The 27,292-nt window shown below is 52.6% G+C and overlaps 1 protein-coding gene across 2 annotated transcripts; it reads right to left on the bottom strand.

Annotated features, from left to right (window-relative positions):
• Window positions 1–85: 85 nt before the first annotated feature.
• Window positions 86–26,963, bottom strand: FAM234A (family with sequence similarity 234 member A). 2 transcript variants are annotated; one of them, XM_027610629.2, is made up of 12 exons: window positions 26,588–26,963; window positions 8,540–8,832; window positions 5,357–5,473; window positions 4,858–5,049; window positions 3,781–3,911; window positions 3,288–3,420; window positions 2,950–3,082; window positions 2,570–2,710; window positions 2,184–2,259; window positions 1,798–1,953; window positions 1,235–1,337; window positions 86–1,142 (listed from the first exon to the last, which is right to left on the bottom strand). In XM_027610629.2, the coding sequence occupies exons 2-12, from the start codon at window positions 8,805–8,807 to the stop codon at window positions 931–933; spliced, it is 1,662 nt and encodes a 553-aa protein (XP_027466430.1). In that variant the 5' UTR covers window positions 8,808–8,832; window positions 26,588–26,963; the 3' UTR covers window positions 86–930. The 2 variants fall into 2 exon arrangements, with proteins under 2 accessions (XP_027466430.1, XP_027466429.1); XM_027610628.2 differs by having other exon boundaries at window positions 2,950–3,079.
• Window positions 26,964–27,292: the final 329 nt, after the last annotated feature.

Here is a 27,292-nt window from a genome sequence, read left to right as displayed (position 1 = left end):
CTCCACCTCTGCCAGCAGCCTGGCCAGCACCAAATCCACTTTACCCCTTCGGAGCAGACACACGAGGCACACACGTGCCCTTTCAGACAGTGCAAACCATTTATTCCGGTTTCTTCCTGCGGGACCCGGGGTCGTCAGGGCACAGTGAACCACAAGGAGCACCACAGCAAGGCACAAAGGTGAGTCCCGCATTAGGTGACACCAACTGCTGGGGGCGTCCGAGCACCAGGAGGGGGCCAGGCACCGGCCAGGGGTGTGGGGACCCCCGAGGGATAAGCAGCTCCAGTGTGTACTGAGGGGGTGCAAACTGACCGCGACGTGTGCCCTCTGGCCAGGTCCTCAGGACGTTCACAGCACACGTGGCCAGCACAGGGACGGAAACGCCCCTGGGGCATCCATGAGCAGCAGGACGGCCTCACAGCGCATGGCAGCCCTATTCCTCATGCGCCTGTCAGAGGGGAACCCCTGGGCAAGTTTCCACTAACCAGGCCAGAGGCTGGAACTGCCTCAAGCGCCCAGCTGCTGCCCTGAGCACCCCCCACCAGGCCAACCGTGCTCCCAGGCCCCAGGGGGGTGTGCAGACAGGAACGAGGGAGGGGACTTCTCAGGATGGGGCTCTCTTCCCAGAGCCACGGTCCCTCCCGCCGGTGCAGACGAGTGAGGGTGGTGCTGTAGGGCCCAGCAAAACTACGACGAAGGCAGGTGGCCTGGAGTGTGACCCCAGTGGGGCAGACTGAGGACCTGTGGGGACGTGCTGCGCAGGAGGGGAGAGGCCTGGGCATGCCCTCACCCCCACGCGTCCCTGCATAGGACAGGAACCCCAGGATCGGGAGTAGGGGAGTCAGTGCAAACCGAGTGAAAGACTGACTTCCCACGGCATTCAACCCCAGCAGCTGGATCCTCTCCCACATGCGCTGCCCGCCAGGCCTCTTAGGCCTCACTCCGGTACCGCAGGCGGGAGAAGCGGTCCCGGACAGCCTGGTCGCTGTCGGGCCCGCCCTCGGCCAGGCGAACCACCCTACTGCTCGGGACAAGGTCCCGCACCTTGTGCTTGGCCACGGAGACCATGCCAGGCGCGTCTGGGCTAGCCGGGCCCATCAGGAGGACGCAGGCAGCATGGCGGCTTGGCTCGAACAGGACCGCTATGGGAGACACGGGCCGTCAGGGCGCTCAGGACCAGCCAGAGACGAGCCAACAGCAGGCGGAGCCCCGGGCCCCGGGAGGCCGCACTCACCTTGGAAGGCAACGATGTTGGCAGAGAAGTTGGCCAGCTCCAGCAGGACGCCAGGCAGGCTGGGATGGAATACGTACAGGGTGTGCTGGGCGTCTCTGGGCTCCTGGAGCAAGAACCACAGTGCAGCGTGAGGCTGACCCCACGTGTGCATCAGAGACACCAGTGTCCTGGGCCCAGGGGCGGGGCCATGCTGTGCTTGCCCTCTCCGGACACTCGGATAGAGTGGCCCTGCCCACAGCTGTGTCCACAGGGTCCTCAACGGTGCAACCACCTTCTACTCCCCTCCCTTAGCCTGACCCTGACCCTTCTGAGGCATGCTCGCAATGGAACTCTGCACCTACCTTCCCCCAGATCCCGATCCTCTGCCCCGAGGCAGACCTCAGCCCCAGCCTCCAGTGTGGTCCAGGGTACCTCATCCCACCCACAGTCTCATGGCTTCCGTTTATGTGTGCACACCCAGTCACCCAGTTAGCTCCCAGCTGCCTCGAGGCAGGACCCAAGGCTGGCCTCTGGTCTCTGGCCCTGGCCCGGGTGTGTCCCCTTAGTCCATGCCCTGCCCATACTGTCTGGTTGGTGCCCATCAGCTCGTGGAGGCCCCAGAAAAAGAAGGCTGAGCGGTGGTCAGCGGTTGGCAGGCTGGCAGACTGCGGATCCCCGGAGAGGCCTGGGAGAGCCTGTTTCCACAGGACAGCCCCGGTGCTAAGGTCCAGGAACAGGATCTGGGAGGGAGGGGGACAGCAGGGGGTGGGGGGTCACAGGTGGGGCTTGCACAGGCCCATGGGCCCCAGCCAGGCCAGCCCTGAAGGAGCTGCACCCCAAGGGCACCCAGGATGTCTCGCCAAGGCTCCTCTTTTGCTAGCTCAGCCTTCCAGCACGGCCCCGTCTGCTGTCCCAACTAACGTCCCTCAGCTATGAACAACGGTGGGGCCTCAGAGGGGGTGCAGCCAACCTGTCTGTCAATGCCGGTTCCATTTTCAATGACTACAGCCAAGGTGTCAGGTCTGTAGTGGCCGAGGATGGGTTTTCTGCAAGGACAGGGCAGGAGCGTTCACACCGGGCCTCTGTGGGGGGGGGGGGTCCCTGGGAACAGGTACACCAGCCCTCTGCTCCTTGGCTGCACCTGGATGGGGCCTGGACGGGCAGCTGAGGCCAGGGTGGACGGCGTCTCACCGGCCCCTCCGGTGCAGGGCAGCACCAGGGGACAGGCAAGAGGCCTCTGGCTGAAGCACACAGACGTCCCCCAGCCACCCGAGGCCTCATCCCAGGGCTGCCAAGGGACAGGTTGTGGTGCCCGGCTGGCAAGCACTGCCCGGTTCCTGGAGAAAGACTCAGTACCTCAAGACCTGGGCTGCGCTGAAGGTCCACCTGGGTGCCAGGTCCTGCCCATCAACCAGCACACAGGCCTCTGAACTCACGAGGAGGAGGTCCTCACCAGCCTTCCCTGGAACATTCATCAGGTAGCGGATGGCTCCCGGGCTAAGGGGAGAGAGCGAGAGGGATGTGGCAGGGACGCGGGCTGCCTGCAGGGTTAGCAGTTCGCCCCATGGTCCCTGCTTCTCCAGTTTAGGGTAAGACCAGACGCTGGCTGTGTGCAGAGAGCCCCCCCGGCTTCATCTTAGCTGCTGCAGGCTCGCTTCCCGTGTCTGAGCCCAACGACAGGCAGGGCTGGGGCCCTCGCCCCGCGGCCACCCCTGTAGTCCCCCGCCCCGACCAACCTGTGCCACAGCAGCCTGGGGGTGGTGGCGTTCAGCACGCCCTCCCAGTGCGGGTCGCTCCTCAGTGGACTCCCGTTCCCAGTCACCTTCTCGTGGAGACCCTTCACAGAGCAACCACAGAGGGAGCTCGCTGCTGGAAACCCAGAAGAGCCTCAAGACGCTGCTGGCCGGGAGGAGGCCACCCGCTAGCCCTGCTTCCGGGACACACGGTGCCCTCCCTGAGGCTCGGGCGCGACACACTCTGGCTTTCTGAGCCTGTCAGTGACGAACTCGTGTCCGCCCTGCAGTCCCCGGCTTCCCTGAGAGGGACAGTCCCGGGAACGGCAGGCGCCACATACCACAAGGGAAAAGGATGTAGTGGGCACCCGCCGGGGAGACATGCAGGAGGGAGCCCGTGGTCCCGCCCACACCAAGGCTGCCGCGGCGGCCAATCTGATGTCCAGTGCTGCCGGAGTAGAGGTAGCCGCCAACCTGTAACACAGAGAAGGGGGTCAAGACCCTCCTGGTTCGAGGAAAGAATGCGTTGAGTTTCTGGAATCAGGCATCTGCACACCCTCCTGGGGACGTGGGCAGCCCCACGCCAGCCACAGGGCCCCACCCTCCGTGCTGCAGCGGCACCTACGGCCAAGCGCACGCTCTGCCCAGAAGCTGCCCAGGAGGAAGAGAGCCGCCCTAGCGTGCCGGTCAGCAGATGCCAGGAGCACGGGGCCCTGCGCACGCCCCCCGACAAATGGTCAGACCCACGTTGTGCCCAGGAAGTGAGAGTGGATGAAGGGCAGAGAAGAGGCCTCACAGTGAGTGGGCCACAGCGACCCGGGAGGGGAGCAGCACCTCCTTCTCCTCCTGGGTGAGAACCAGCAGGTCTGGGGCCCCGTCAGCATCGACGTCAGGCAGCTGGAGTAAAGAGCTCAGGATGGAAGCATTCCTTCCAAAGCTGCTGGGGTGGCTCCACAGGGTTTCGCCTAAAACGAAGCACAACGTCACCAAGTGCTGGCTCCAAATCCCCTTCTGCTGCGGGCTGGCAACGGCACAGTGCCCACACCGAGAAATAGAAGTGTCCGCCAGCAGGAGGCCAGAGGCCAGCGCCAAGTGCACACCACTGGGCGTCCAAGTCATCACACGCCAGAGCGTCAGATGTGTCGCTTCTGGAACCACAAAGCTCCACCTTCCTGTTTTGCTTCTCCTGTGTCTTCTCATGGTTGGCTCTAGGGCCAACACTGATCCTCCCGCCCAGATGGACAGGGCCTGACGCTTCCCAAGCCCCTCGGGACCCCTGACTATTGCTGAAGTCACAGGTGGACCCTCGGCCTCCAGGGAGGCCCCAGCTGAGTCCTGCACACAGAAGGTGGAGAAGGAAGGGACGTGCTTATGGCTGGACCCACGGACCAGAGGCCCTGACAGAACAGCTTCTTTTGTCCCCAGGTACAATCTCATCCATACCCTTTTTAAGACTATTTCCTCTCTTGAGATATTTCCAGCCTGCTTTGTTTTCCTCTATAGCCCTAAACCCATGACTGGTAAGGGAAATGCTACTCCTCAGCACACCTAGCGTCAAGGCACAGAATTCCTTAAGCCGCCGGTGAGGTCTGGGGGCTAACCACGGCCTGTTACATGGAGGCCCAGACACGAGCACCCGTGCATCCAGAGCCCTGACAGGCCCTCCCCCGGGGGCTCAACCAGACGCTGGCCCGGGTACTGCAGCCACCACCGAGCCCCGTCCCTGCTGGCCCCACAAGCACAATGGAGCCGGGAGGTGACAAGACACGGTGGAGTGAGACTGCGAGGAGGCGGCACCTCTCCCTCCTACCCCCGGAACCTTCTTCCCCATCTTGTGTGCTGGTCCCGAGAACCCAGGCTGAACCTCCTCAGAGCTCCCTGGTGTGGAACCTCCCGTGCGGAGCCGCCTACCTGTGAACAAGTCCACAGCGACGAAGGAACCAGGTCTGCCCACGAGGATGCAGGCAGAGGTCGACCGGCCGCCCTGCAGCTGTGGGACGGGGCACTGCACGAGGGCCCCGTCCTGGGCTGCAGGCCTCTCCCAGAGCACGCTGCCGTTGGCCCCGGACACGGCGGCCACAAAGGTACAGGGGGAGGAAAAGCCTGGCGGGGAGAGACCCAACTCTGTGGGGGCAGGTCAGCCCCTCTTCCCCACACCCTGCTCCCGGGCCCAGCCCTGACCGCTGGCCCCGCAGAGACCCTACTGCTGGCCCCACGGGGTCAGGAGCTGCGCAGGGGCCAGGGTGCTGGGACCACGGTCCACACCCTGCTGTTTCTAGGCCTCCTGGGAAGGAAGGGCAACGTTCCAGTTTCCTGAAATTCCACCAACCGCTTCCCCCAAAGACAACAGAAGGAGAGGATCCCTCCACCCACAGGAAGTTCCTCCTTTTCCAGGTAAAAGCAAAATTACCTTCATCGGTGCAGGATAGGTTGAAATTGTTGCTGCCATTGGTATTTTTATAAAGAAAGAGAACATCTTGGATCCTGTCCCTGTTTATGTCTTCTGTAGCCAGAAAGTCATAGGTGACTGAAAAAGAAAATTGCAGACTATACTCCCGGGGCCCCGCCAGGCTTAAAGGCCTGGCCAAGCCCGACACCATCTACTTCCGTGCTCCCTGGGGGTCAGCACCAGTTAGCACCCGCCAGCGCGAGGCCGCACCCAGAGCAGTGGCGTACAAACACATGCTCGCACAGCTTCTCTTCGGGAAGGAGTCCCTTCCTGCCTGTCTGGGTCCAGGAGTCTGCACTCCCAAACTCGTAAGGGTCGACGTCTCCCTTTCATTCAAGGACTCAAACGATACACTACAAGTGTTAACACAAAAACGAACTAAGGGGCGCCTGGGTGGCTCAGTCGGTTAAGCATCCGACCCTTGATTTCTGCTCAGGTCACGATCTCAGGGTTGTGAGATTGAGCCCCGCGTGGGGCTCTGGGCTCAGCATAGAGTCTGCTTGTCCCTCTCCCTCTGCTCCTCCTCTATCTCTAAAATAAATAAATAAAATCTTTAAAAAACAAAAAGAACTCAAAATGGATCAAAGACCTAAACTTAAGAGCTTCCTAGAAGAAAATATAGAGAAAAATCTTCATGACGTTGGATTTGGTAATGATTTCTTGGATGTGACACCAAGGCAAGGCAACAAAAGAAAAAAACTGACACACTGGAGTCCGTCAAAATTTAAAGCCTTTGTGCATCAAAGGACACTGCCAAGAGAGTGAAGAGACACCCCACAGAGTGGGAGAGAATGTCTGCAGATCAGGTATCTGACAAGGGACTGATACCCAGTATCAGCCTACCCCTCCAGCACAAAGACAACCCAAGGCAAAAACGGGCAAAGGACTCAGAGATGATCAACATCACCAGCAATTAGGGAAATGCCAGTCAAAACAGTAATGAGACATGACCTCATGCTCTTTCACCCAAAATAACTGGAAGAAGGGACTTGGTCCCCGTACAGCCGGTTCACTGCATCATTCCCAGCTGCCAAGACGTGGAAACAAGCCAAGTGTCCATTGACAGAAGAATGGATAACCAGAGTGCAGTCCACGTACAATAATTATTCACCCGTAAAAAGGAAGGAGATTTGGACGCCCGCGACAGCACAGATGAACCCGGAGGGCGTTGCACTCAGTGAAATCGGCCGGACACAGAAGGGCAAGTCTTAAATGACTGCTTCTGCGGAGGCCCCAGGCATAGGCAGACTCAGAGGCCAAGAGGCTCAGGAGGAGGGAGAGAGGAGTCGGTGTTTTCTGGGTGCCCTTTCTGTTGAGATGATGGAAAGGGGCAGAGGTGACGGTTACACGGTGTTATCGATGTCCCGACGCCAGTGAGTTACGCTCTTTAAACATACATGTCTATTTCACTACGATTTAAAAAATAAATCAAACGCCAGCCTCAGGACTTCCAGAATCATGGAGGGAAGAGCTTGGCAAATCCTCTCCCTTGAAACAACAATATAATGAGACAAATTGCCAAAAGCAACTGTATCAGGACTCTGGAAACAGACACAAGGCATGCCGCAAATCGAGAGGTGCCTCCTGAGAAAAAACAAGCCATCGGTCAGGACGGTCGGCATCCACCATCCTACTTACGACTCCTGCCGGCCTCGCCCTCCACGGCTGGGCACTAGACGGGTCAGCTTCCCTGCCAGAGGGGGACGACCTGATTTGCAGCCAGATGTCCAGGGCTACGGTGCTCTCCCCGGCAAACAACGAAGGCCAGCTCTGAAGCCAGACACAGGCTGGGATACGGGGCGGAGCTGACAACAGTCAGGAGGACCAGCCAAAAAGTGAACGGATCCAGGACAAACAGAAATTAAAAGAATTTGCGATCACCAAACCAACCCTACAAGAAGTATTGAAAGGGGTCCTCTAAGCAAAGAGGGAGCCCAAAAGTAACATAGACCAGAAAGGAACAGAGACAGTCTGCAGTAACAGTCATCTCACAGGCAATTCAATGGCACTAAATTCATATCTTTGAATAGTTACCCTGCATGCAAATGGGCTAAATGCCCCAAACAAAAGACACGGGGTATCAGATTGGATAAGAAACAAAAAGTGAACGGAGAGATCCAGAAAATGAGATCCGGAAATGAGACTCTAGGTCCCCACATATCCCTGGCAGCCCGAGGCTGCAGGAACCACAGGGAGGAAGCCTGTTCAGCCCCAGAAAGAAGCAGGGACACGCTGTAACCGACAGAGCCTTGTCTCCCAAGCAAGTGGCCGGACTCAAAGATCCACGCCACACGACTTTCTTTACGTGATGTGTCCACAAAAGGCGAGACTGTAGGCAGAAGGCAGCTGGTGGCTGTCTGGGCTGGGGGTCAGGGACGATGGAAATCTGAAACTGGACCGGGCTGACAGGTGCACAGCCGCTCCATAAATGGACGAAAAATCATCGAATCGTACATTTAAAACAAGCGAACACTTTGACATATAGATTACACTTCAGTGAAAGCTGCAAAAAATAAATACAGAAACATACGTTATTTCTGTCTCTCCAAATTAAGCATCAAATTCTGAATAAAACTGACAGCGAGGCTTAAATGAGAAATTCCCTTCACTGCACGAGAGATGCCTGCCGGTGTTCACAGCCGCTCGTGCTCGCTGTGGGCACTCCCGCCCTAACAAGGAGGTGAAGTGTCCAGAGAAAGGCTGACTCGGTGGCTTTGCATAGAGGCCAAGAATCCAGACCGCCGCCTTCATGGGGGGAAACGGATTTGCTCAAGTCCCACTCAGCCGACCGCAACAGTCGCAGAGCACTTGAGGAAACCAGACTACAAAACCTGCAGTTTTCATAGCTCCCCACAGCCTTCCCTCTATCTCTTCTTCCAGCTGCTCTGTTTTATTTATTTTTTTTTAATTCCAAAACCTAACCCAAGGGGCCCCTTTCCTTTATTGGCACAACCCATCCTTCCTAATATGGAGAGCAGGCCACTGTGGTCCCGTTTTTCCTGAGGCTGCTTAGCAGCTTGCCAAAGTCCCAAGACCGTGGATGCGCCATTGGCAGCCACTCAGGGCTGATTCTCAGTCACCCACCACCCTAGACTCGGGGACACGATGCCACCCCCACCTCAGGGACAGGGGTTTGGGGCACACCTGCTGCATTGTAGTCGATCCTCCACACCCCCTGGGATGCAGGCCGGTCCGGACATGGGATGATGAAGGAAACCACGAACACTACAAAAAGGCAGACAAACAGTGAAAGAAAAAACGCCACTGTGCGGCATCGGGAGAGGTGGGGCTGCCAAGGTGAGCCTTTCAAGCTGTCCTCCGTTTTCGCTTGGTTTCCCAGATTCTCCTGCAGTTTCTTGTCTTCATTCTTCAAGGGGTGGATTTCGGCTTCTAGGTCCTTGCTGTCCATCATCAGGTGCACATGCCAGAGCTGGTCACTGCGTCAGTAAAACAGGGACAGTCACACAGCTGCCGTCCCCGGCCGCCTTCCAGCCGTGCTCAGTCTCCCAGCCTGGGTGCAGCCATGACTGCGCCCATCAGTCCAAGAAAGAAAAGCTAAATGAATGTTTACGGTGTCTTGGATGCCACCCAAGAAGGTCCTTTTGATGGCAAACAGCTCGTGTGGAGCCGGCAGGCAGGGGATATTTCCACCCTTAACAGCCCGGTGTCTCTTGCCTGCTGAGGCGGGGGCAAGCTGAGGGAGCGCTGGGCAGCGCTAGGGCCGTGGCAGGTCATCAAGCCATGCATTAAACATTAACTAAGCTGCCCGGGCACAGTCTGGGCACGACTGATCCACCGTCCGCCAGCCTGAAGCACAGATAGGCAGGGGGCCCAGGCGCGAATGTGGTGAAACCAACACCCTCACAGGGGGGACCCCCCCCCGGAGGATCACGGGCCCCTGGGGAAAAGTGTCAAAAGTGAAGGCGGGTTCTGGTGTCCCAGCCTTGCCCCACGTTCACTGTGTGAAATGAGGCAAACCACTGCACGTGACCGTGACCCATTTCCTGACTTGTAAAAGGAAATCAGAATCTATTTTAGAAGGCTGCTTAAAGGATTAAATTTGTAAATTCATATAAAGCACTTATAACAGCACCTGACATACATTAAGCACTCGAATGCTAGCGGATTGTTACTAATGATGAACTAAGATGCGCTGGACGTCCGTGGAGGAGGAAGCGGACAGCAGGAGGACGGGTCCCAGTGTGAGTGCCGCCGGGAGCCCTGCCTCCTGCTGGCTGGACGTGGGTGATGTGCTGAGCCAACCTGGAGGGACCAGCTTGGAAAATGAGGCAGGGAACGCTTCTGAAGATGGCCAAGCCACAGGACAGAAAGCACCTGGGTCCCTCCCTGGCAGCTGGAAACCACCATTCATCCTTGGGTTCTTTACCATATGAGAAAGACAGGACTGTCTACCCGCTGTAAGGCAAGATATCTGTCATCCAGGTCCTTTTGAAACACCCAAGCCGTGTCCTAATGAACACAAATTCTATCAAGAGAATGGAAGGGACTACGTGCGTCTGAGTGAGTTATAATCCTCGTCTGCCCAAAAAAGAAAGTCAACAGTTCCTGGCTCAAATGGGGACATGCCTGAGACCAGATGGAGGCGAAAACCAGAGGACATGGCCGGTGGCTCAGGGTGGCCCCTCTAAAGACAGGTTAAGGAAGACGGAGGGAGACAAGAGACTGCTATTTTTTTCTATAAACTTTTTATTTATTTATTTTTTAATATTTTATTTATTTATTTGAGAGAGAGAATGAGATGAGAGAGAGAGAGAGCATGAGAGGGGGGAGGGTCAGAGGGAGAAGCAGACTCCCTGATCAGCAGGGAGCCCGATGCGGGACTCAATCCCGGGACTCCAGATCATGACCTGAGCCGAAGGCAGTCGCTCAACCAACTGAGCCACCCAGGCGCCCTCTATAAACTTTTTAGTTTCTGTCTTTAACTATTTTTCTCTAATTATTTAATTAAAATAATTCACTTAAAAACCTGTGTGTAGCCTCCTGGATGGCTCAGTCACTTGAGTGCCCGACTCTTGATTTTGGCTCAGGTCGCAATCTCAGGGTCGTGAGATCGAGCCACGCTGCACAGGGAGCCTGCTTGGGATTCTCTCTCCGCCTCCCCCTCTGCCGCTCCCCCCCAAACCCTCAAAACCTGTGTGTATACCTCCATTAGGATAGCTTTCATTAAAATCGAAAAGTGAAAGATGACGAGTGCAGGTAAGAATGTGGAGCAACCGGGACCCTGTGCGCTGCTGGTGGGAATATAACTGGGGTCAGGGTAACAGAGTTACCCAGTGACCCAGCAACTCCACTTCCAGGCGTACGCCCGAGGGAACTGCAAACAGACTCACGTGCAAACCTGTAAACAAACGTTCTGGGCTTCATTATTTGTAAGACATGGATACACACAATGGAACAGTACTCGGCCCTAAAAAGGCATAACGTGTGACCCCTGCTATGGCAGGGATGAACCTTGGGAACAGCCGTGCTCAGTGAGACACCCGGACAGAAAGACGCCATCTACGTGAGAGGGTCACGACAGGCGAATGCGTAGCCATAGGCAGCGGTGGCTGGCGGGGTGTGGGGGGATGAAAATGGTGGCACTGTGGCCGGACTAATGTCACTAACAGTAACTTTTATGTTAGGTGTATTTTACCACAATTTAAAAAGAAACCCAAACGCATCTTTGTGCATTCCCGTTCGTGCTGACACATGAGTGTGGAGATCTGGGAAGTCGGAAGAGGCGTGCCCGTCCAAGGTAATGAGTTGGACACAGGAGGATCAAGCAATGACTCATGAGCAGGGACCTCATTAAACCCGAGCACCTGACGTGGGGTGGGGAGGTGGGGCGAGGGTGTCTGGAGGAGTAAGTAGGGAAAGAGCCGCAGCTGGGCCAGCAGGAGAGCTGCTTATTCAGCAGGTCTAGACGCTATGTCCCCAAGGAGCGGACGTCTGACATATTTAGAACACGTACATCCCTTTGGCAGAGGAAAGAAAACTGAGCGAGAAATCGGAATGCTAAAATTCTTGATTTTTTTTTTTTTAAGATTTTATTTCACAGAGAGAGACACAGCGAGAGAGGCAGCACAAGCAGGGGGAGTGGGAAGAGGGAGAAGCAGGCTTCCCACCGAGCAGGGAGCCCGATGTGGGGCTCAATCCCAGTACCCCGGGATCATGACCTGAGCCGAAGGCAGACATTCAATGGACTGAGCCACCCAGGTGCCCCAAAATTCTTGATTTTAAAAGCTCTGTCTTTAGGGGCGCCTGGGTGGCTCACTCAGCTGGGGTCCAACTCTTGGTTTCAGCTCAGGTTGTGGGATCGAGCCCCGCATTGGGCTCCTCGTTCAACGGGGACTCTGCTTGAGATTCTCTCTCCCTTCCCTCTGCCTTCCTCGCACACGTGCTTGCACTCTCTGTCTAAAATAAATAAATAAAATCTTTATTTAAAGAAAAGCTCTATCTTTAAATTTCTCTTACTTCAGAGCTTTAAAACACTGGGCAGGAAACTCAAGGTGTCTGAGCTGTAGCAGCCCTCATCTTTCAAAAGCATGGCGTCCACCAGGGGACAGTGGGAAGGCACCCTAAGACTGTCTATGCAAGAACAAGGGGCTCCATTCAAAGTGACACCACTACTCACACCCAGCCTGTGGTCCTCGTTTTCCCAGACCCGCCTAGTGGAAGGAGCATGAGGGGGCGAGCTCAACACAAGCTCTCTCTCCCTCTCACTCTCTCTCTAAGCCTAGTAAATCTATTTACTTGAGAGAGAGAGAGCACACAAGCAGGGGGAGTGGGAGAGGGAGAAGCAGACTCCCCGCGGAGCAGGGAGCCCGATGCAGGGCTTGATCCCAGGACCCTGGGCTCATGACCTGAGCTGAAGGCAGACGCTTCACCGACTGAGCCACCCAGGCACCCCCATAAAGTAATATTTAAATAGCAACCTTCTCCGCTGTTGTTTTAAAAATGTAGCCAATTGACCATTTTGACCTTTTTTTTGTTTTTTAAGTAATCTGTGCCTAATGTAGGGGCTCAAACTCAGGACCCCGAGACCAAGAGTTGCACGGCCACCGACTGGGCGCCCAGTGCCCCAGAATACATGGCATCTTTAAACAAGTGCATTGAAAGGTCTGTTACACGCAGAACTAGGTCGATAGCCATTTGTGATCGATCCTAAGTCATGACTGATCAGGACTGAGGTAAGTGCATGGTGTGAGTTACAAAATCACAGGGAGAACATTCTATCGAACTCCAGAACCTATATATACTTTGGGGCCCTAAGAGTTGATAGTTTTATTTGTAACTTTGCAAACTGCTATTTATGTATGAAACAAAGTAGGAAAACATACGGAGAAGGGGTTATGTTTACAGAGGACTTCTTAAATGTGTGACTTTTCCTCAATGTAAACATTTTTAGTGCCTACTTAAGGACGTCAAGTCAAGGAGTACAATTCCAGTGTTGTGCATGTTGTCAAAGACAAAAATAAAACCACTTTGGTGGCTTAAAAAAAGAGAAAGATTATTAGCACCAAAATAAAAGAACCCTAAATATGCGTCCAGATGGTCTAAGCGAAAACGCGAGTAGACTTTGAAGCTGGGTTTGGGAGCAAGCTCTACCACCTGTTTTGTGGCTTTCCACAGACTTGTTAATAGAAGCGTGATTTCCTTTGTGTAGCTGTGGGTGTTTCGTGCGTCTCGTGCAGGTGTTGGGAAGGTTGTAGGCAATGTCCGCAGAGCCCCGGGCTCTGTGTGCCTCCCTCTGTCTCTGTCACTCCTTTCTTGGGGTCTCCATCTTCGTCACCACCAGCCCGTGCCGCTTCTACTTTTTCTAGACCCTAGGAGACCCGATTCATCTCACTCACCTCCTCTTTCCTGTTAAAGGACCTGCTTCAGGCCTAGAGCTGCCCAAGGGGCTAAGGGTCTGTGCTTTACATTCTGAGAAGCAGCTTCGGGTCTTGGCGTGAAGATTCCTTGACAGCCTTCCAGTGAGGTCTTGTGACCTCCCACCCCCCCAGGAATAGCCTCTATAAGGGGCCTTCACAGAGCCGTCCTGATACCACTGACGGTTCACAAGATAATTTAGGTGGTACATAAATGAACATTTTTATTTCAGTAGTTACGTATACATATTTTAAATATGTATTTATTTATTTGAGAGAGAGAGAGAGGGAAAGCGCGTGTGCACAGAGAATCTCCAGCCGACTGAGTACGGAGCCCGACGTGACCCCACGACCCTGAGATCACGACCTGAGCTGAAACCAAGAGTCAGAAGGTTAATCCACAGAGCCACCCAGGTGCCCTTGTTACATAGATAGTTTTCACAGACGTCTTTCCATTTATGGTTAAGTGATTATGGTCTTAGACATCTAATCACTGATACAGTTTCCTTTGCTGTCGGTTCTCAAATTACTGACATATAGTAAGTTGCAAAGATCACACCGAGAGGTCTGGTCTTGCCCTCCGTCCAGTTTCCCCTGTGGTCACAGCACAACTACGGCACAGTGTCAGACTCCAGAAGCAACATTGGTGCAGTGTTTTATCACGTGTGTGGACTCGTGCACGCCAACATACACAACTACTCCCCAGTGCTCTCTCCCCAGAGCACACCCACCAACTCCTCCCCAGCGTCCCTCACCCCTGGCAATCACAAATCTCCGTTTCTAACATTTTGTCATTTTGAGAATGTTATGTAAATAGAATCACAGCGCAGGACCTTTGAAATTGGCTTTTTTCCACCCGGCATAATGCCCCTGAGGTCCAGCCACCGTTGAATCTGTTACTTTTTATTACTGAGCAGTACTTCCTGGTATGGAGGGACCATGGTTTGTTTAACCACTCACACACTGAAGGATAGCCGGTTGTTACCAGTTTTTGGCTATTTTAAATAGTCACTGTGGGGGCGCCTGGCTGGCAAAGTTGGTAGAGTGTGCGATTCTTCATCTCAGGGTCATGAGTTCAAGCCCAAAGTTGGGTGTGGAGGTTACTTAAAATAAAAAGTCTTAAAGTCATTGTGACAAATCACAGGCAGATTTCTGTATGGACATAGGTTTTCACTTCCCTGGGATAAATGCCCAGCAGTGTAGCTGCTGAATTGTATGGCAATCACTGTCTAGTTTTTAAAGAAACTGTAGCTCTGTTGTTCGTTGCACACATATTTAGGATTGCCGTGACCCTTTTATCATCACACAATGTTCCACTCTGTCCCTAGTTCTTTTCTTGCTCTGAAGTCTGCTCTATCTGATATTCATATATTCTTCTTTTGATTATAAAGTTTGCATGGTTTATCTTTGCCCATCCTTTTACTTCCAATCCATCTGTATCATTAAGTACATATGAAGTATCATATACATGTATATATCTATATCTAGATAGATAGATATTTATCTAAGTAATCTCTACACACAACACGGGGCTTGAACTCATGACCCTGAGATCCAGAGTCACATGCTCTTGGGAGCCAGCAGGGCGTCCCATGTGTGATTATATTTGAAGTAGGTTTCTTTTAGACAGCATATGGGTCATTTTTTTTTCTATAAATCCACTCTGCCAATCTGCCTTTTATCTTCAGACCATTTACTTTTAAGGAAATTATTGATGTTAGGCCTTTAACTTGTCTTTTTGTTCTGCCGGTTCCTGTTTTTGGTGTCTTGGTTTTCTCTTTCCTGACTTCCTATGGTTACCTGACGTTATTTAGAATTCCAGTTTCATTTGGCTGTAGCATTTTGCATAGATTTTTGGGTGGCTGCTCTGGGCATCACATTAGATACACCTAACTTATCACAGTGACGGGTGTCAGCCTTTTACTGGCTCAGATGGAGGCAGAAACCTTAGGTCCCTTAGTCTTCCTGCCGCTGCACAGGTCTTTCCTCTATAGACACTGAGACCCATGTCAACGTAACGCGTCCTGCTTCAGCCACCGAACAGGACTCAAAACTCGGGAGAAGTATTTACTCAGAGTTTCGCTTTTTCTGTTTTTTCTTCCTGACATTCCAAGACCCCTTCTTCTCCCATTTCCTTTCTGTTTCAAGAACTTAGTGATTCTTTTAGAGTAGGTCTGGGGCAACAATTTTTTTTTTTTTTAAGATTTCATTTATTTTTTGACAGAGAGAGACACAGCGAGAGAGGGAGCACAAGCAGGGGGAGTGGGACAGGGAGAAGCAGGCTTCCCACCGAGCAGGGAGCCCGATGCGGGGCTCGATCCCAGGACCCTGAGACCATGACCTGAGCTGAAGGCAGACACTTAACGACTGAGCCACCCAGGAGCCCCCGGGCAACAAATTAATTGTCCTTCACGTGATGATGTCTAGGTTTCTCCATCATTCCTGCAGAATACTAACACCAGGTGCAGGATCCAGTGTTTGAGAAGGTTTTCAGCACCTCCTCTGGTCGTTTCCGGTGAGAAATCTGCTGTCATTGGAATGGTTCTTCCCTGTTTGTGAAGATGCCAATTTCTCTCTTGATGCTTTTAAATTTCTTTCTTTGTCTTTAGTTTTCAGGAGCTTAATTGTCTGGGGTTTGCTCAGCTTTGAACCTGTAAGTTTATGTCTTTTACCAAATTAGGGATATCTTCAGTCATTATTGCAGTTTCCTAGAGTAGCAGCACCTGTGAGAGTCCCAGCCCAGGCCACGGGGACGGGCGCTCAGACCTGGGCTCGGGCCAAACTCCAGCTGTGCCATGTCCTCTATTTCTGTCCCTGGCAGCCCCAGGGTGTTCTTTTAAGGTGTTTTTAACTAGAAGAAATGCGGGGCACCTGCATGGCTCAGTCGGTTGAACGATCCGCTCTTGATTTTGGCTCAGGTCATGATCTCAGGGTCCTGGGATCAAGCCCGTCAGGCTCCATGAGGGGCATGGAGCCTGCTTGGGACTCTCTCCCTCTCTCTCCCCTGCTCCTCTCCCTGCTCATGTGCGGCCTCTCTCTCTCTCAAAAAAAAGAAGTAAATCTTAAAAAAAAAAAAAGATTCTCCCTCTCCCTTTCCCTATGCCCCTCTCCCCCACCCTGCTTGCGCTCTTCTCTCCCTCTCAAATAAATAAATAAATAAATAAAGGAGTTGATTAAAGAAAAGTACTAAATGAAATGATTTTTTAAAAAAAGATTTTATTTATTTATTTGACAGAGAGAGAGAGAATGAGAGAGAGCTCAAGCAGGGGGAGGGGCAGAGGAAGAAGGAGAAGCAGGCTCCCCACCGAGCAGGGAGCCCGATATGAGACTTGAATCCCAGGACTCGGGATCATGACCTGAGCCGAAGGCAGACACTTCACCGACTGAGCCACCCAGGCGCCCCAATGAAATTTCATAGGTATTCTGCAAATATGGCTGAAGTCCCGAGTGGTATATGAGTGAAGTGTGGAGGGACTGCTCTCCACAGCCCGCAGATGGTGGAGCAGAGAAGCTGGAAGACCTCCCATTGTTGCCCGGTCCCAACTGAGATCTGCTCTCCCAGAACCATCCCCTGACCCAGATTCTGTGCTCTGTAAGACCTCATCCTGTTTTCAACATGGAGTCTTCCAAGTGTCTAAATAGCACCAGGGAAGAAGCCACACCAGGTGATTTTCACCTGCAACATGGTGCTGCTCACGTGAATGGACAGAGCCTTCAGTGGCCCTGAAAAGCCTAACCCTAACGCTTTCCCCGTTGCTAAGTCTGCCTAGAACGTCCCTCCCTTTCAAACCCCATCCATCCCTTAAGGCCCACAGCAAATGCATCTTATTTGTGAAGACCTTCTGATTTTTCTAACCAAATGTGACCCAAAGCCAGTCAACATTTCTGGCTATTTGGGGCTGAGGGGTGGGGACATCACAATTGAGGAACACTGATTTCCCACCTCATCTAAGTCATGAGGAAGGGCACAGTCCAGGGGAGTGGCTGGGCCTGGAGGTTCACCCCCTTATCTGGGGCACCTTGGCCATATTACCTACCTAGCCTGTCTGTCTGCCAAGTTCTTGCTTGCCCAAGAGATCTTAGCAGAATTAGGTAGAAAGGGATTTTGTTGGAAAGAGACTGGACAGTATCCAGATTGATGGATGAGGACATGGGTGGACATCCAGAGACAGTAGGAGGCTAAGACCACAGTGAGACCATGGCCATGGGAGGAACCCACCTGGCACGAGGCTCCCGGGCCCCTGGACACTGCCTTGCCTCCCATGGCCTCTCACCGGGGGCTCCTCCCAAGACAGGCCAGGCAGCCCTCAAACTGTCGGCTCTGCAACAACCCTGTATTCTCAGGCGGGGCTTTCCAGACACGGCCGGTACCCCTTCGCTCCCTCATACCTTCACCCTGTGCCCCAGAGAAGTCTGGAGAAGGCAGCAGACACCCAGCACAAAGTCCTACGGGAAAAGAGAGCAAATCCTATCCCGAAGGAATAACTTCTTTTTTTTTTTTAAAGATTTTCTTTCTTTATTTGAGAGAGAGAGAGAGCACATGAGAGGGAGGAGGGGCAGAGGGAGAAGCAGACTCCCTGCCGAGCAGGGAGCCCGATGCAGGACTCGATCCCGGGACTCCAGGATCATGACCTGAGCCGAAGGCAGTCGCTTTAACCAACTGAGCCACCCAGGCGCCCCAGGAAAAACTTCCTTTAAACGTAGAGAAATACCATGAAAATGTTAACATCTGGGCTTCCTAGTCCGGCTGGTGGAGCCACCTAGTTTCCTGGAGACATTATGTTACACTGTGAGCAACTCCAAAGGCCACAGTCCTCCCCTCGGGTGACGTCTGACCTCACAGGGGTATTTTTATATTGGGGTCAATAATAAACAATTCTTCCTTGTAACATCTTTGAAAATTCAAAGGTAAGGCTTTGTATGGTAGGGGAGGCGTAGGACCAGGGCCAGCGCAGAGGAGATGCAAGCCCCTACGGCGGCCACAGAAAGAACTGCGCCTCCCTGGGAGGGGGTTCACGTGTCCAGAGACAGGACCCAGGACATTGTGACCCTGATGCTTGAGGACTAGAGGCTGAACCCAAAGGCTGACTTCCAGCTCCGGCCCCATCTCTTTAAGAGCAAGTTATCCCTGAGTGTTTCCAGATGAATCACCGGCTGACTTCAATTACTCTTAACAATTTCTTCTTCTTCTTTATTTAATCATTAACAGGGTTCCAAGACTTTGTCCCAGTGAAATTAAAGATACTTTATAATAACAAACAGATAAAAGACACCGTGATCCTCCTCCAGAGGTTTCCATTCTTTGAGAGAAAACCCAAAAATATAACTTTATTTACCTCAAAACAAACTGAGGTGGACATACGGAGAGAGGTAACCCCACCGTCGACTCCCTGGGGAAGGGACAGCACATTACATCCAGCAGCTTTCTCTACAACCCCGAGCTGAGCTGGGTCTCGGGCGGGTGCGGGAACTGGGGGGCAGTAAGGGATGGGGGCAGGGAGGAAGCGGCGGCCTGGGAGTCCTTTGTCCTGACGGTCAGTTCTGTATCTGATTTATCCGGGCTGCACAAATACCTCCTCGTGATATCTCATCCAACGAGACCCACGTACAAATGAGTGCGCGTAGTAACTGGTGAGGTGGAAGAGACTGAAGCCTAGCAGCCTGGCTGACGTTTGTGCCAAGGTCAATTTCCTGCTTCTGATAACGTGGACAGTTATGTAAGACATCTGAATGGCACGAGGACAGCTCCTCACAATTTCTGTAACATCTCGAGAGTCTATAATTAGTTCAAGATAAACAGTTAAAAAGAAAAGAAAAGAAAAAAGGAAAACCTGTGCAAGAGGGTTGGGCTCGGAGCTTCCCACAAGCTAAGAGGAAGGCCCAGCTTCCCCACTGGGCCGCCCCGCTACCTTAGTAGGAAGCTCTTTTGTTCCAAAGGCAGGGAACTCTGTGTGCTTCGTTTTGTTTGTTTTTGGCAGAATATCAACAATGGACTTCTGTGGTAACTTGAAGGCATCTGCAAGAACAGCCAAACCCCTGACAGGCTACAATTCTCTACTTCAAAATAATGACCAGCTTTCTGAAGACTACGCCTAGCAATCATCTCCCTTCCCACTGTGGAAAAGAAAGATGCTTGCAGTTCTTCAGCATGACCGGCTTATAATGATACTGCAAAACACCCAGAGCACAAAGCAAATGCCAGAGTTCACGTAGGGTCACAGGAGTCCAAGGACACCACGACAATGTAAACGCCCAAAGGGGTGGGAGTTTGCCCTGCTCAACAGCCTCTACTCCCTGCCCCCGAGAGCTTGGAAAAGGTGTGGGCGCTCTGGAGGATTAAACTGACCGGAAATGTCCTCTTGGGGCCCCAGGTAAGGCTCTCCCAGAACTCTACGCCCAGCCACCCGAAACCACAGCTCGGGAAGGCTGACGGCACCACAGCCGAGGCTTTTTCTCAAAAAACAGAACCCAGGGGCGCCTGGGTAGCTCAGTCGGTGAAGCGTTTGCCTTCGGCTCAGGATGCTGGGTCCTGGGATTGAGTCCCGCGTGGGGCTCCCTGATCGGTGGGGAGCCTGCTTCTCCCTCTCCCTCTGCTTGGCCCTCCCCCCACCCGCTTGTGCTCCCGCGCTCTCTCTCTCTCTCTCTCTCAAATAAATAAAATCTTAAAACAAAAACAGACCCTAAAACAAGCCAATAACCCAGTTTCCTCAATCCTATTGTTAACCTAATAGGACATATGAGTGGGAGCTCAGAGCCAGTACTTTTCACTTTCCCATGACTTACTTGGGTTTCTCGGGGCTCTTTCTGGTGCAGAACAAGAAAACTTTCCAAGGAAAGAACACAAGTCTTTCCAGATGAAGTCTACACCGACTGGACTCCCCACCCGGCTTTTTCAGCTTCGGCTTACTACATACCCGAACACTTCTCACACAGCAAAGTGCTTTCAGCCCCCTGCCACCTGGCAGGGAAACCGCAGGTTAAACACAGTGATCTTGGGGGAGGTCTGGGAATAGGAAACAAAATCATCCTCTGCTGGAGGCGGAGGAGCTTCCCGACTCCCCAGGGCCTGTCCTGAGGAGCAGGGTCGGAGGAGGGCTCTCAGCGCAGTGGGACGAAGTGCTGGGTAGGGCTCGCATGTCCACGCTGCAGCGCGCCGGGGACAGCACCGGAACTGCCCACTTAGGGACAAACCTCTCCCCTCCCGGCGAAGAGCCTGGGCCACTGTGCGGCGCCCGGCTCACAACCCAAATGAGAGATGTGGCGCCACGTGCTAACCCCATCTGCCAAGAGGCTGAAAAACATAGTGCCCGAGATTTCTCCCCAAACTAAATTTGTACATCTATGAACTGCTGGGTTTTTTTTCCCACTTTTGCTTCAAATTGTAACCTGTGTTGTTAAATTCCCCATAAAGAGGGAATAAGAGAACTTAAAAGGTATTTTGTGTCTAATAGCACAAGGAAACGTCTGCAAACCATAAAGCTGGAACAAACCACATCCCCGACATCGAGTGTGTTTATGTATTAGTCCTCATCTGCTAGCGTAGGAAAGACTCAGAGCCGCGGGCCTATGGCCTTTAAATATGCACACCCACGTAACAGAGGCTTCTGCAAGCCCCACCTGGGGACGCGATGTTCACCTCCGTGTCAGCGACGTGAAATGTGAGAAGCAGGAGAGGAGTCCTAGGGGACCAGCAACACGTGTTAACACCAGTCAATAAGCCCAAAAGGAAAACAATCCACATTTGTGTGTGTGGAACGAACACTTTCCAGCTACCAAAATGGAATTAAAAGCTTTCCATCGAATATAAAGGGTGAAGAAAAGATAATACAGGGAAAAGACCTTGAGGTAGAGAGACTCGCATCCAGTATCCTTTTTGGTCGGTTCTGACAAGCTGGTGGTCGCCAGGACAGAAAACAGACACCGAGTCATAGGATTCTGCGACAGTCATTAACTGGGATTTTCTCCTATCAATTCTGAGTTATCAATGGTAAAACAGAAAGTCCACTTTTCAACTTAATGTCAAATAAAAAGCAAAGAAACGAAGAGAAATGTGACAGATGAGAAAGAAAATGCCTGAAAAGATGTGACCCTAAGGACACCTGGAGAGACAGGACCTGGTTCCCCCCCAGGTTACTCTCGTGGCTCCCAGCTACCGTGAGCATGTCTGCTCCTGGCCACCGCAGCCGCCACACCTGTCCTCCCCCGAAGGCAGGCTGTCGGGACAGCGACCAGGTGGAAACTCCAATCAGGGGGAAGGATAAAATCAGTTCAGGCAGGGGGGCGCCTGGGTGGCAGGTCATCAACGTTTCAAGGGGTCAGGCGTGTCCGCAGAAGCCACACCTCCAGTTTCTCCAAAGGCTCTTTCTCTAATTACAGTTCGCTGAGTCAGAGAGAACAGAACATTTAAATTAGAAAAGTCTCACTCTAATTGTTAATGGATTAAGAAAATGTAAAAATTCTGGCAAGGGCAGAAAGAAAACTGGCAGGACAAGTAACTGGCAACTCTACAGAAGTAGGGGGTCTAATTTTTTAAAGTAAAATTTGATTTCTTTTCCTTTTTTTTTAAAGAAGAGATCACTGCAGGGTACTTTAGTAAGAAATCCTCTGCTAACTTTTTAAAATTTGAATTTTACAGCATTCTTTTAAGGGAATTTTCAGACCACGCACCATCGCACTCTGTACTTCGGGGCCACCTTTGCAGACTTCAGGGTCTGTGACCGCTAATTGCTAAGCTGGTTGTTATGCATACAAGCGGTTTAAGAACGTCTCCTACAGAAGGAGGCCAGGAGCGGCCCAAGTATTCTGACAGCGGTTCAACATGGGGTATCTGAGAGGCACCCACAGTATCCCAGTAGGCAGCACTGAATTTTTGGCGGAGCAAAGTGGAAGCCAAACAATGACATCTATAGTGTTCTGTTGTTTACAGATGAACAACTATTTCCTCTCTTCACCAAGAAAATCATCTGAAGACAAAGAACAGGCCCTACACCATCTTTCAAACGAGAACAAATTTGAAGGTCCTGGTTGCTGGATAAAGACAAGCATATCAGAGCACGCGCGGTCAGCGCTCACCAACCTGACCGGAGATGGTTCCCGGTACCTCCCAAGTGTCAACGATCAACATCCATCTGCTCTTCGGACACGTAACTATTACACAGAATAACTTTCATAGTTTGTCCCGAAAATAGCAGAGTAGCCTTTTCCCTGAATTCTAAGGCAGATTTTATCTCCTTTGACGGCTACACCTCTGGTGTTACTTCTTGTCTTTTTTTTTTAAAAGATTTTATTTTATTTATTTATTTGACAGAGAGAGACACAGCGAGAGAAGGAACACAAGCAGGGGGAGTGGGAGAGGGAGAAGCAGGCTTCCCGCTGAGCAGGGAGCTCGATCCCAGGACCCCGGGATCATGACCTGATCTGAAGGCGGATGCTCCACGACAGGGCCACCCAGGCGCCCCACTTCTTGTCTTTACACTAAGGGAAGGGTGTGTGTGTGGGGGGGGGAAGCAAAAGCCCTTAAAAAGATAAAGCCTAACTCTTACTCCATCACTTCTGACCAACTCTGCAAGACCAGTAGGTCTTAACTTCACTTACTTTTTATCATTATATTTTTTTTAAAACCTTTTGTCACGTCAATGTTTGAATATTCATAAGAGCAGGGCAACCCTCTCGGATCCCCTCCCTCCTCGGGAGCTTACCTTGCTTTGCTGCCCACCAAAACAATAAGAAAATAAAACATATTTGTAAGAGTAGAACCCCCACAGCCCCATGTGCCCATCAGCCAGGTCCAACGGTTACCAACACATGGCAGATGGAGCGCTTGTCCCCTACAGCCCACCTCCGATCTTTCTGAACTGTACACTTGAGAGGCCTGTGGCTGGATCTGCCTTGTCTCTGCCGGTGTTCACTTAGGAATCAGCACTCTCCTTCTCCTTCCTTTTTTTTTGACATCACATCCAAACAAGCTAAGCTCCATTATAAATTTTATAAAGGAAGAGTGTGAACGAAATTCATTAAGTTTATAAAGACCAGTTTTGAGTGAGATTAGAGTAGGTTTTTTTTTAAAGCTTTTTTTTTTAAAGATTTTTATTTATTTGAGAGAGAGAATGAGAGAGAGAGCGCACATGAGAGGGGGGAGGGTCAGAGGGAGAAGCAGACTCCCTGCCGAGCAGGGAGCCCGATGCGGGACTCGATCCAGGGACTCCAGGACCATGACCTGAGCCGAAGGCAGTCGCTTAACCAACTGAGCCACCCAGGCACCCTAGAGTAGGTTTTGAAACATCCAACAAACCCGATGGATGCCAACGTATGTCTGTCTGCAATTCAGTTCCACTGCTTTAGGTGCTGTTCTGACAACTTCTCACCTGGGTTTCTGGAGCCCTCTCCAACTTTCTTTCCTCGATGCTGCAAGAGACATCCTTCTAAAGTATCTCCTGAAAATGCCATTCCCCTGCTTTGAACTCCTGAATGACTCCTCAGGACTTTAGAACAAAGCTAGGACAGCTCTTCAGTCCACCACCTCTGGTGTTACCTCTCTCCAAATCCTACGTCCAGGATCTGTTCTCCAGTCACACTGCTGATCTTCTGTGCACACCGTTCCTCTACCCTTCTTCCTCTAGTAACCCCCGTGTGCCTTCAAAGCCTGCTCTACCTGACCTCGCCACGCGCACTGCTGAGTCCTCACTGAGCCACTGGTGAGACCTACCCCCAGACCGCGAGGGGCCTGAGGACCTACACTTGTTTTTATCGCCTTTGTTTTCCCAGGACAAAGCATAGTGCCTGGCATAAAATAAACACGTTCACATGTCTGAATAAATATCCAAATGTTGCTCTGCTCTGCTCATGTTCTTTTCTTGGAAGGGTAATTATTAATGGATTTATTAACCATTGCTTTGAAATCTACAGCTTGCCCAAGGAGTTGACTTTTAAAACCTGATTTTAAATAATGGTATAAGTCACTTGTAGGGGTCACTTTGACTACCTGACATCCATTCTTTCTAGTAACAGCACCTTAATTTCCCTCGGGGAAATCTACTTTCCCGCATGCTCAATGTAGTTCTGGTGGGACTGACTCATCCCCACTTTGGGGAGGGCTCCCTACCCGGGTCTAGCTAACTGATTAGAGCCCAGATGAATATCAGGCCCAGAGTTCACCTGCAATTATAGGGAACAGGCACTCTTTTCCCACAGGAGTGATAAGTGGAACGGTGGTTTTAAAATATGTTCACAAACTCTTTGATGTGCCTCCCTTCAAAGGTGAAGTCTTTTGTACTTAATAATGCTGACATATAGAATATGGCAGAAGTCACAGAATCAGAATTCCTGAGCTAGGCCACATAAAGCACTGTGGCTTCCATCCGCGCGCCCCCCCCCGCCCCGATCACTGACTCTGAGGGAAGACCACCACCACGTGAGGACACAGGCCCTATGGAAAGGCCCATCAGGCAAGGAAATAAGGACTCCTGCCAACAGTTAGCAAAGAACTGAGGCTTCCAGTCTTTGGCCATGTGAGTGGGTCATCTAGAATCAGACCCAAGAGTCCTGGTCCAGGCTTCAGATGACCACAGCTCCAGCCAATGATTTGGTTGCAACCGGATGAGTCTCTGAACCACAATCACCTCACTAAACTATTCCTGAATTCCTGACGGACAGAAATGGAGATAATAAATGTTTGGGGCACCTGGGTGACTCAGTTGGTTAAGCATCCGACGCTTGATTTCACCTCAGGTCATAATCTCAGGGTTGTGAGATCAAGCCCTGTGTTGGGCTCCACGCTGGGTGTAGAGCCTGCTTGCGACTCTCTCTCTCTCTCTCTCTCTCCCTTTGCCCCTTCCCACCTCTAAAAAACAAACAAATAAATAATAAATGTAGGATGTTTTACTCCATTACTTTTTTTTTTTTAAGATTTTATTTATTTGTCAAGAAAGAGAGCATAAGCAAGGGAGAGCGGCAAGCAAAGGGAGAGGCAGGCTTCCTGCTGAGCAAGGTGCCCGATGCGGGACTCGATCCCACGACCCCAGGATCATGACCTGAGCCAAAGGCAGAGGCTTAACCGACTGAGCCACCCAGGGGCTCCAATCCATTAATTTTTGTGTTGACTTTTATGTGGCAGCAAATAACTAAATAAGTAGGTAGGATGGAGGCAGGAACCTAAGAAAGAAGCCAACACAGAAACAGGGCAAAGAGGAGGTATGTGAGAGGATGGGGGACCAACAAGACCTCCCCCACACACCATTACCAAGTCCTGATGACCTAATTTAAGCCATTGGCCCCTCCTATTCTTGGTCCTCTGAACTTTCCCATATGAAAGCCTGTAGAATCCCCCCATAGGCTGAGCTAGTTTTAATGGATTCTCAACACTTGAAACCAAAAGCACTCCAAGAAGCAACAAGGTCCAGAGAGCTGGTAAAATGTGCAAATAAATGTCCACTTGATACTTGGACCATTTCCATCTCATCCTTCCCTGCTCTGTACTTTGTCTTTAGCGTGCTCTTTCTCTCTATATATATACACATATTTAAAGATTTTATTTATTTATTTGACAGAGAGAGAACACAAGCAGGGGAAGCAGGAGAGGGAGAAGTAGGCTCCCCGCGGAGCAGGGAGCCTGATGTGGGGCTCGATCCCAGGACCCTGAGATCATGACCTGAGCCCAAGGCAGATGCGGAATGGACTGAGCCACCCAGGTGAGCCCCGCATGCTCTGTATTTTGCTTATTATCCGTATCCTTCCACAGAAATGGAGCTCCTTGAGGACAGGAATCCTGTTTTGTTGAGTGCTACAGTCTCAGCACCTAGAACCATGCCTGGCACCCAGCAGACACTTGCTGCTCCCTGAGAAATTGCAAGGAGGTGGTGCAATCTGGTGGCGGCACCAGAAAGACATTCCCAGCCGGTACCTGGAGTCCTGCCTATCACACAAGTTCCTTAGCTGAAATCCCACGGTTTCCAAAGAGAACCCGAAAGTAACTGCAGTTGCCTCCTCTGATAGCTTGGGCTGCTCAAGGTCAGGCTCTCAGATCACTGCTAATCAATTTGTAGGGGAGCAAGGAACTCTCTGAGAGCGACCTTGCCTTTTTCCCTTTCGAAGTCTGCCTGTCTTGTTCAGTAAGGCAGGCTACGTCTGTACGAGCGATGTCCCCCATACACGAGTAAACGTCAGCTGACCTTTGGGGTACTTTGCGAATTCACTGTCCGGACCACAGACGAGAGGACGGAGGCCGTCTCTGCACATGGGCTTCCGTGGTCCTACATTTTACATCGCCGGCGGGCAAGCGGTGCAGCACCCTCAAGAGCACCGAGAGTAGAGACTGGCTTACCTACTGTGCCGCCGACGTGGGGCAGGAAGTTTCCTCCCCGGAGTAAATCCGGTCTTTGGGGCAGCTGGGGCTGGCGCAGACCGCCACCAGGAATCGCACCTGCCGACCCGCTGGGGCTGGAGGGCCGGCGGAGCGGGCTGGTCGCGGCCGCTGCGGCAGCCTGTCCGCCCACACCGCTGCACGGACACGCGTGGACCCGCCGCTGGGCGAGGCGGGCGACACCGTGGGCGGGGTCTCGCTGGCTGGCAGTCTCCCCGCGGCCGGATCGCCCAGGCGGAGAGGAGCGATCGCGAGCGAAGAGGTGGGGCCCCGCGCGAGCCCCGCCGCGAGCACGCGCGAGGAGGACGAGGCCGCGCTCACTCTCCGGTCGCCGCCGCGCTCCTCGGCCCCGTTCCCGAGCGTCACTTCCGGCCGGCGGGAGCCGAGGCGGAAGCGCGCCGTCGGGGCAGGGGTCCTCGAGGCGGGAGGTGGTTGCTGAGCAGTGCGGCTGGCGGGGTGGCGGCCCCGGCGGAGGAGGCGGGTCTGGGGTCGCGCGCCGCGCCGGCTCGCGTGGGGGTCTGGCGCCGCGGCCCCTTGAGGTGGCACCTCATGCGGCTTTATTGCGCTTCCCCGGGCTGGCGTACCCTTCCACGTGGTTTGCTGGCCGTGGCCTTTCCCCTCCAGCGCCGGCTTCTGGCCGCGGGTCGGTCTTTCTGTGGCGTGGTT

The sequence above is a fragment of the Zalophus californianus genome, chromosome 10, assembly GCF_009762305.2.
Source record: "Zalophus californianus isolate mZalCal1 chromosome 10, mZalCal1.pri.v2, whole genome shotgun sequence".
NCBI classification, from domain to species: domain Eukaryota; kingdom Metazoa; phylum Chordata; class Mammalia; order Carnivora; family Otariidae; genus Zalophus; species Zalophus californianus.
The sequence above is the reverse complement of the archived record's forward strand: the minus strand, read 5'-3'. Positions and strand labels throughout refer to the sequence as shown.